The following is a 10991-nucleotide window of genomic DNA, read 5'->3' on the forward strand; positions in this document are numbered from 1 at the left end:
ATTAAGAACAAAATATAAATATATATATAAAACTATATATATATAAAAGATATATAAAAGATCAAATTTACAGTTTAATAATGTGCAAAAAATTTTATTAATTAATTTAATGGAGTAAAAACATTAGTGTCACATGACCAAAAAAAAACTAAAACCTACTTTCAAAATGTTAATAAAGTATTATCAATGTACTGTAATCAGTGAACTTTAAGTGTCAAAAGTACAAATTATATTATTATATGATCAGATTAAAGGATTATTATCATTTTTGACGTGTGATGCATACTACTTTATATAATCTATTGTTTAGACACATATTTTATGAACTAATCATCCAGTGTTTTGTATGTAAATCTTAATCTGCAAAGCTTTCTGCTATCTACTAACTATATCCGTCTAATGAAAGTAGAAAGTAGTGGAAGTACAATATTGTCCTGTTGAGTACAAGTAAAAAGTTGCAGTTAAGTCTGAAGGACTACAACAGAAAAGAAATAAAGGGAAGTCTCATAACCAATAATCAAAACCAGCTGTTATCTTCATAGTTGATTTACTGAGTTCTGTGGGATTCTCTGACTCATTTGTGTGTTTTAATGAGTATTATTGTGTTCTGGTAACAATATTCTTTATGGGTCTGTCATTTCTTAATAATCTTCTAGCATGTTCCTTGGAAATAACTATGCAATTTGGTACTATTTACAGAGAAAATGAACATAAAGTTCTGTTGTTTTTATGAGTTTACAGTAGTTAGTTGTGTTGAGTTTATAAGCAGTTGTTGAGCAGTGTTTCCCGAAAAGAAACAACTGCTCCATTTAAACCCAAGTAAATATTCCTTCATTATTCATTTAGTATCGTCTGGAGAATTATCAGGATGCTTTACGGGATTATTAAAGCGTTGAGTGTAACACCTTTAATAGATCATTATCATCCTTTACTAGATTTCCTGCAAAGTCAGCGATGTGACCTGATCGATTAACACCACAGGAACAAAGGTGTGTATCATTAACAGACGAGTAATAAAGGCAGCCAACTTAAACTCTTTGTCCTGCTAAGACTTCCATCTGGACTGTCACACACACTTCATCTTGGCTGGGACTGAGGCTCTTCCTGCTGCTGACGAGACAGACGTGACACACACATGTGCAAGGCCGACACGACACACACACACACACAGAGTCAGGTCACTATTGCACAAGTAGTTGCACAGCAGCACACAAGAAGCTGATCAGATATCTAATCTCAATCTGTGTTTGCTCTTGCTGATTGTGTTATACTGTAGGTCCTTCTCTTCATCAAACGGACTCCAATTTAAGCGCCGTCCTCAATGAGAGGAGGCAGAAACGAGCTCTCTCTGAGCAAACAGAGCTCTCATACTGTAACTCAGAGGTAACAGATGGCTCCTTGGAGCCGGGGCTAACTCGCAGGGCCTCTGCACATATCATATCCAATTAAAGCTCCGCCAGCACATGCTTTCCAATTACTGAGTGAGATTTACTGGCCTGGAGCAGGTCTAATCCGGCAGGATGCAGCAGGGACACAGCGACAGAGGGAGAAAAGACACAGCAGAGAAAACAGCAACAAGTGTGCATGTAAAAACAATATGTGTCAGTGAGCATGTGCGTCGAATGAGGAAGAGGAGATCGATATTAAACAGAGGGCAGGAGAGGAGGAACAACAACGGCTAACCTGAGCTGTTTATGTACTTTTCCCACTGATAACATAGAATAATCTGTAAAAAATAAGGGTTGAAAATGTGTGTGAGGATTAGTCGATTTATCAGTTTACTATTATTTTTCATACACAGCAGTGAATTTTAATATCTCAAGGTTTTAGTCAAATAGAGGACAGATATGATTAACTGATTAAGACAGAATACAGTCGTAATGAGAATACTGCTTTGTTGCAGCTTGACATGAGTCACTTTCCTACAACTGTCCGTTAACTCCTGAGCGGCCCTTGCATGCTCTGGTAATGACCTAACGATGACTAGCACGCAAAACATGACACATGTGGAGGAGACGTGATAAAACTTCATGTGGCCTTAAAGAGAGAGAGAGAGAAGCATGTTAAACGCCTCCATCTCCTCTCTCTCTTTGGAAGGTTTCTTACAACCAAAAAAATAAATAAAAAAATGTGGCGCCAGACTCAGAGGAGGAGGATCACGACCCTTCAGGAGGTCTTTTCATCTGGACATCTTTACTGCTACTTCAGAAACACTCAGTCATGGCCCCCAAACTGGAGCCTCCATCAAACTCCCCTCCAACTCTGTGTATGTGTTTTCTATACAAGTACACACATGACAGGAGGGGAATCACACAAGCAGCCTACAGGCTTCCAGTGAGGCTCCGGCACATGACAGTAAGCGACTGTCAGGCATTCATATGGGGACCTCGAATCACAGAGATGCCCTTCAGAACGGCCCAAAATAATAATAATTTTAAAAAAAGGGTGACCAATGGATTTGACCAGAGCTAAGCTTTAGCCAATCTGTACAGTGGAGAGCTCATCCACATTCCTCAAGGCAGCTTCACCACGCTGTCGAGGGGTGGGGGGGGTTCTGCCTGTGCGCACACAGGGTAAACTTTGTGTGTGGAGTGTGCTGCGCTTCAGGGGGCCGGCTGTTGTTTGAATGAAGCCTCCTCCGCTGGCATCTGTCCACCCACAGAGAGCTTTGAGTCACACCGAAGGAGCAGTGAGTCAGGGTTTAAGACTATTTGGGGAACCCCCCCATGAATGTGGAGGAATAAGTATTTTTCTTCAAAAACTTGAAAAAATGGGAGACGCTTTCTGCTTTAAATAAGGCAAAAGAAAGGCTGCTAGATAGTATTCCCTTACTGCACTAAAAATTGTGTCTGTTTTGAGTTTTACTTTGTCTCCCTCCTGAAAAAATGTAATTATTTGTTTATATGATTCAATTTTATGGGTCTTTAGTTCTTATTATCTAGAATATGTACTTTATTGTTCTATTCCTTACATGTTATATTATAATATATGTAATATATTCTAATGTTTCCAATAAACCAAACAAAATGTCACAATTATCACTGTATTTGTGTATATTACCATACCATATATTACATTTACTATAATTAACTACAATATATAATATATAATAAACATGCATTGAGCACATACGTACACACATAATATATGGCACAAGGAGATTTTTGCCAGTGAATTAAGTTATAGTCAAAAATATATATTCTGAGATAGGCTTTTAATTTCTATATGACAGGTTTATTATTTGCAAGTCTGAGATGTAGGTTATAATAATCATGAGTCATGATTCAAGAAGTACCTTAAAACTTAAAAGTGGCCAAAAAATCTATTTTTGTACTTGTATAAAAGATATTTAAGTGCGAGATTTGACATAAAATACATATTATGAACTGAATGATTGATGAGCAGATTAAATATTAGTTTGCTCTGCCTCGACCAACTACAACAGAAATGCTGCTTACACATAATCACTGTTAATATTCCATAAATATATAATAATATAACACCAACAGGGTCCATTTCTCTTCATAAAGGACTTTTTGTACATTTTGCTGTTAATACTATTGTACTTTTACAGTTTTGGCTGCAGGTCAGAGCATATTTAAGGCTTTACATGGGGATTAAATCTGTTTAGACTACAGTTAAACTAGTAAAAAAAACAAAAAAACAACTAACATTAAAACGCATTACCAGGATTTAAACCATATTCCAAATCAAAATCAATCAGTAGAAACACCACTTATTGATCAGTTTGATAATTAATTAACTAACAAGTGTAACAAGTTAACTTTACCCACCTCTGACTGCAGCGCCCAGCAGAAACACGACAGACAGAAAACTGACAAACATGTTTTAAAGTCTTCGGTGTGAGCTGGTGGACAACGGGTTGAGACTCCGGAGGACCAGCCGGTTGCGTGCAGCCGGTGTAACGGTGAATGTATCTGTGCAGACGCTGCTCTCCTGCAGGGTGTAGTCGCTGCTGCCTGCTACAGGTGGCTCAGACTGGGAGCTGCAACCCTCGGACAGTATTAAAAGCTTAAGTCCCTCCTCTGATTGGCCGGTTCTCCTGTCACTCATTATTACTGTAGTGGAGCTGCCTCCTCCATCCATCAACATTACAGAACTACTGTACAATAAAAGTCTATTTTTAGCTGATTGTTTTACACCAAGAGTGAAGTATGTGTCTTGTTCAGGGGAAAATGTCAATACTGACATTAGTGTTACATGACCAAGATTATGTATCAACAAAATAAACCTTTCCATAAGACTTTGAAAGGTACGACGGAGTATTAGGGCCATACTAAGAGAAATAAATATAATTTTGGGGGGGAAATTACGAGAATAAAGTCATAATATTACGAGAATAAAGTCGTAATTTTATGAGAACTGTCAGGCTGTTGGCTCAGCCAGCAAAACTGTTTAAGGATGAAATTATGAATACTTTAGTTTACCTGTTGACTGTACGGTATGACTGAGACAAACAGCGGCTGCTTCAGGTGAGGGCTGCTGATTGGTTGGAGCTCTCCACGTCAGATTTTGATAATCTATCGAAGAGCTTTTTTCTCATTAAAACATTACATTATTCCTTTATTCATTTAATATCATTCATTTATATTTCATTTCATTTCATTCATTTATATTAAGAATGTGGAAACAATTAACTTATTAAAACCTGTATTTAATGTTCAAAAGTAAAAAACATATCAGTATTCCCCTGCTGTGCACACAAAGAAATTCCTCTCATATCTGACCGATGTTATCATATTTACTCCGTCTATTAATAGTTTTGACAATTGACTTCACATCCTGACCAACCCAAAATCCAAATAGTACAATCACTGCGACATTAATATACCTATTTTTATTTTTAATATACTTTGAATTACCTTGTCCTCTTCAGCATCCATCGAAAAGATTTATATCAAACTCTGGTCTTCCGACAACATCATCAAGCGACCGGGGTCACCTTGACTTTAAAATGAATTTGAGTTCTGTGGAGTGAGTTATATGACGTGGTTGGCAGTGGTGTAATTCATTTATTTGGCTTTAGAGATACAAATGTGTATGGTAAGCTAATTTATTTTAAACTATGCCATCAACATCCCTTGTAAGAGCTTTTTTTCTCTCTCTTTCTAATGGACTCTTAGTGTCCAAAAAAGAGAACAGAAGGGTACAAAACTCATTCAGGATAAAAACATAATAAACCCTCCACAATGTCATTCCTTTTCTTCATGTTGTTCTTGTGGACTAAAAGGGTTTGACCATTTCAGACTAAATTGGCTTTGTTAGGAACATGCAGCAAAAAACATGTTCAGTGGTTATGCAACCTCTGAGACAATCTTAGGTAGAAAACATGCAATTGCTGACAGTCCCTTGTTATTTGTTCCACTTGAGTTTTGGTCCTTAAAAGTCAATTTATCCAAATCACAAACTTTTTTGTGAAGAGAAATAATTGTCTTCTATGCTGATGACACTGCTTTTTTTGGTGGACATTTTAGAAGAAACTGACCTCATAGGATATTCGGTTTGTTAGAATATTTCGATGTTTATTCTTAATCACCCATTTAGCAGTCTGTAAAGTCTTACATATATACATATATAATTTCTCTTACCGCAGATTGTTATTATATTAAACCTGTACTGTGCAATTATCATGCTCTATCTTTATAGTTATAAACTATATTTCCCTTAAATTACTTGCTGTATATTTTTGTCCTGTGCAATGACATTTATTATTAAATTGTGCCACTACTTCACTACCTTTATATATATATATTAAATTAATATATCATTTATTATAATGCTTCTACTCTTCTCCTGAAGTCTCAGTGGTTTGTTGTTGAAGTTAGCCTGTGATAGCGATAGGCAGATGCTTCATCCAATCACCTGCCAAGTATTTATTGAACATGCCTTCCCTTTTTCCAAACAGTTTCTAAGGATGACTTCCCAGATGGTTCTCTGTAACAAACCATCTGCTGCAGTCAGGTTATAACATTGGTTGGTCCTGGTAAGGACCAAAAAGTGACACAATATTCAGGTGGAATACCCCTGGTGCCAGGGGATTTCGGTTTTTGAGTTTTTCAAATGGTCACAGGAGATTTCCAGGTTTTTTGTATTGAAAGTCATTTTTATTTAAGATCTATTTCAGACATTGAAGAAAAATCTGAAAAATGTGGCATTAACACCTTCGGGGTTATTAAAGCCATTAGGTGATGGTAGCATCAGTAGCTGGTCCTTTGCTGTAAGACTAATATGTCAAAATATAATAATTCAGAATGATATCTTTGCAAGTGAATAAGACCAGAAATAAGTGAGGTTAGAGGAAAAAGCAGTGGATTTGTTTCTAATAGAGCGTCAGCAGCCTGTGTAAAAGGCTTATTTAATGCAAATGAATCAGTAAATATCACAGTCACAAGCACCTGTGCCAGCTTTTAAAGGACCTGTGTAGGATGTAGTCCTAGTATAGTACAGTGTAGTTGCAGGTTACAACACCCTCGCCTCACACTCCAATACCAAAGCGTGGAGGAGAAACTACGGTGGCTGCGAAAAACGCAAAAGGGTGTATCTAGAGCCAGTAATTCTAAGGTAACGAAAACACAACAATTCTCATTTCCAGGTGATTACAAACACACCTGTGAATACTATATTCCATTTCTACCAGTAGATCCTCCTAAATGTTACACACTAAACCTTTAATGACCGAAACAGCTGAGGTCAAGGATCCTGGTTCAACATTTGAGTTGGGACTAATATCTGGTTTTCACAGAAACAACTGGCTACATTCATACACGGGTTATTTATGACCCATGTTTGCCATGTTTACGTTCGATGTAAATTGTGCTCCACTCCCTTTGTGCCAAAAGTACATAAGCAGTTATTTGTCAAGGGGAGTGTGAGTGCACTGTCACTGTTTCCTTACACGACTCATTTGTTTAATTGTATGATGATGCAACTGGGCAATGTACATGTTGAACAAAAGCAAGCAGATGAGATGAACCATAAAGATGGTTTATCAGATGATCAAATGACGCCGAAACTGACATTATGAATGTTGAAATGGTACAAACTGGGGGCCCAATGGGCGTTTCTGAAGTAGGTCAGCCAGCATAAAAAAAAACCCTGACTGATTATCAAGGAAGTTTTTTGTCTATATTCTGCCAGCCTTATGAGTGATTGATTGTTTCACTGAGCTGATTAGTCAGTGTGTAGTCTTTCAAACACACTGTAGGCTATTCAAGATTAAAATGACAATAATATCAGGAAGTGTTTAGAGTACTTGAAAAAATAACTTCCCTATTACCACAACAATACAACTCAATACAACAATCTGTTATGTTTTTGACAGATTAGTTTGTAGCTCTATTTGAAAATGTTAGAGAACATAACCAATTATGAAGGAAGTATTTTATTCTGAAGCCTGTATGCATGATAGATTGTGTTATTGTTTAACTAAGGAGCTGACTTTATCTCAACATATTAACACTGGTGGATAATTTTTCACTGCAACCTTCCAACTATTCAGTATATTCATATGAAGCAGGCAAATTCACTCACTATCGTTTCTCATTCTCCATGTTGCCAAAGCACTACTTTTATGGCTCTGCTGTGGGACGCTCCTTTATTAAAGACAAATGTCCAGCATGCGTATAAACACATATACCTTTGCTGACCTCACCCTTATCTCATGCAAATACTCGGGGACACTGCAACATTTTTCAATACCTGGTGTTGATTTTCAGCCTGGCAACCACCAGGGTTAATGCCAGGCCTTTCAGACACAACTGTGTCTCATTTCAGGACTGCATTCTGGGAATTGTACAAGGTCATCTTTTAGATTAACTTTTATTTACTGTTGTTGATGGAGTACTTCATCCTCAGCTGTTACTTAAAGCAAATATGTTCAGTGAGATGATGGACAGAAGAGCAAGAAAAACGTTGTAATATTGGTCAAATGCCCTATGTGGATCATAAAAGTCCATTTCTAACTGTTTCTGTAGGTGCTATCCATGTTTTATACCCCATTATATGAATATCAATAACAGGACTCAGGGTCTATAGCCATGATAACAGATCTGTGAGGCTGTACTAAAGCACAGTGTGGCTTCTCGCAAAATGATCAGCAGGCTAACATGCACACAATGCCAATGCTAACATGCCGATGTGTAAGTGTTTACCATGTTCATGTTTTAGCTTAGCGTGCTAACCTTTACTAATTAGCATTAAACAGAAAGAACAGTTTAGGTCATTAGTTTTGCAGGTATTTAGTAATAAACATAAATATAGTATTGAGCTGATGATGGCAAGGAAAATTGGACTAATCAAAAGAAGGGTTAAGTTGTTAGAATTTATTTTGAAGGGGACATCGCTCCAATTATTGTTGAAACATTTCACTCAAACTACAAATGTGAACCTCACGGTGGCGCTACAGTCAATAATCTATGATTAATCTGTACATTTCGTAGCAGTCCATCCAAACGTTGTTGAGATATTTTAGTCTGGAGAACCGGAGGACAGAACAACAGGCCGATATATACTTTGTATTCTGTATTTAACCCCTCCAACCAATGACTCATATTACAGCATCATTAAAACTCACTCCCCTTTTTTATTGCTGTTCCTCTCCATTCACTATCTCTCTGTGTACACAGCCCGATCTGTAGACTCTTCTCAGCTTTGAAGATACGAACATTATGCACGTCACTCTCACATCCACAACAGACCTGCGACCTCTGAAAGAAGAAAGAGACAACAGGAGCGCAGAAAGCTCAGTTGTAACAGTTTGGCAGGCCTCCTGCAGGGTTACCTCAGTGTCTGCTCGAATGTGTTGAGCCAAAAACACCTCTTTGACATTCAGCTCGGGGAATATGGAGTACTGCCTCCATCTGAGAAACACAACTCCTTGGTTACTTGATAAACTCACGTCACATTCCTCCCGAACACACCCTTACTATTCTTGCGTTAACTTTTATGGCTTGATTTCTCATTTTCTGGTCAACAGTGAGCACAAAGCACTATCGATACTGACTCATGATGATGTACGGAGAGGTCTAAGTTTGGCAGCTGAATCATGCAGGTTTCGGGCGTGGAACAAAGTACACAGAGTGTGTAAGCAAAAACACTCATGAGATGCAGGTTTTGTTCTTTGGTGACAGGAAGACAACCCACTTCTCTTTTTTGATTTAGGGGAAGTAATTGTATTCCCCAACACAGATACTGGAAGGGAAAAAAATCACTGATGTGTGTGACAAAGTTAAATTAATTAAATGAATTTGGAGACGCAGTGGTGGTGGCGCTCGTAAAGTGCTTTCCTGGTTGGGTGGTGGTGACTTCTTGTAATATTTAATCGCTTGCTTATATTTCTGTAACACTGACGGGTTTAATGTGCCCTGCTCTCTTTGAATTATTTACCTAGGGCAGTGGTTTTCAAACTGGGGTCCGGAAACCCCAGAGGTCCTTGACAGGGTTGTAGGGGGCCCCCAGCAAACTATATATAATATATATATATATATATATATTTAATTTTTATGTAATGTTTTGGAAGTAAATCTTCACAGCAAGCAATAAAAATTGGCTCAGAAGGGATTCCTTAAGACAGTCCTCCCAGATAGGGGTCTATAGTCAATGTGCATCTATTGTGGAGGTCCCTGATCTAGGACACTCTAGAATGTCTGTTTTTCTATAAATTTTATTTCTCCCTCTTTTGTGTTTTGACATGTTTGTTCTTAATTCGTTAGCTTTACATTCAGGAAATGTAACATATATATTGTAAGATGCTAAAAATAAACTTTATGCTGGTGGAAAAACCAACATTTAAAGGTTGGGTTAATGATATATAGACATTTGCAAAACAAATTCGATGCCCTCGAGATTTCAACGGATAGATTGTTGCAGTCTGGGTTGAGAGAACATGGTCACTGGAAAAAAAAAAAAAACTTGTTGCAGGAATAATTAACAGTTTTACATAACCCCTTACATTCACTCCATTAATCTTTAGAGAAATAACTGAAAGAAAAAATGAAGCACTGTGCGTGCTATGACCTAGAAGTGAGAGAAAATGCATCTCCCTGACCAATTCTTTCATTAAAAAGAATAATTTAAAAGATTCTTTTTGGTGAAGTTTTAGTATTCGTGCTGCATCCTTAAACACCGCCTCACAGATCACCATTTTATGAGGTGGGACGTGATTTTATAGGAGTGAATGTAAACCATCAGGGTCCATTAAGCCCTCGTCATAAACAGTGGTGACACAACTCTGTAAAGCAGGACTGAATTAGAAACTCATTCAAAATTCAAGATGAAGTTTAAATTCCATGTTTTCCAGAACCAACATGCCATTAATAGCTGAACAGCCTTTAAAAAGGAGGCCATAACTACTACACAAGCACTAAAGCACATTTGAACTACGTTGGTTATCCCAATCATTTTAAACTGAGAGGACAAACACAAAGCATCTCGCCTCTAGAAGAACATCATCGCCACCCAGTGGTGGAAATAAACAGAGCCGCATTAATCTTCAGTAAGCCTCTTATGTGCTACCAAAGACTAATAAGCAGAGTATATAATGAATGGAAATCACATTAACGGTATCCCATCAACCCCTCTGATAACTGATACATTTAATTTCAGTGTAAATATAAAACTGCATTAGCACATTAACATCATACCACATAAAGGATGACAGTAACAGTATTTATTTTATTTTTTTTATTGTTTTCTCCCTAATCAGTTTTAATTCATTGGACATGTACAGTCTTGTGAAACGTGTCACAAGAAGCTGAAAGAACATAAAAATGGAAGATATCATCAGCTACAAAGTTTGGCGGTGATTTAAAATAAAAAGGGGGAAAGAAATACAGTAAATAAAAATGTATACAGGGGAGGGGGTCATAATTCAATAAAGTAAGATGTAGTGTTTTGTACATTTTTTGTAAACAACAAGCATATTGAAACAATATGGCAAATCAGATCTGGAGGGGGGGGGAAGAGAGAGAGAG

At 37.3% G+C, this 10991-nt stretch overlaps 1 protein-coding gene across 2 annotated transcripts in view; it reads right to left on the bottom strand.

The window, feature by feature from the left end:
- si:ch211-198m17.1 (uncharacterized threonine-rich GPI-anchored glycoprotein PJ4664.02) overlaps positions 1–3984 on the bottom strand; it is a 19188-nt gene extending 15204 nt beyond the window's left edge. For both annotated transcript variants that reach the window (XM_035654372.1, XM_035654371.1), the window contains exon 1: positions 3795–3984. In XM_035654372.1, the coding sequence (XP_035510265.1) occupies positions 3795–3846 (52 nt within the window). In that variant the 5' untranslated portion in view covers positions 3847–3984. The remainder of the gene's footprint in view (positions 1–3794) is intronic.
- Between the last annotated feature and the right edge of the window lie 7007 nt (positions 3985–10991).

Source organism: Morone saxatilis, unplaced genomic scaffold, assembly GCF_004916995.1.
Source record: "Morone saxatilis isolate NCDOM2014 unplaced genomic scaffold, NCSU_SB_2.0 Contig14, whole genome shotgun sequence".
In the NCBI taxonomy this organism is placed as follows: Eukaryota; Metazoa; Chordata; class Actinopteri; family Moronidae; genus Morone; species Morone saxatilis.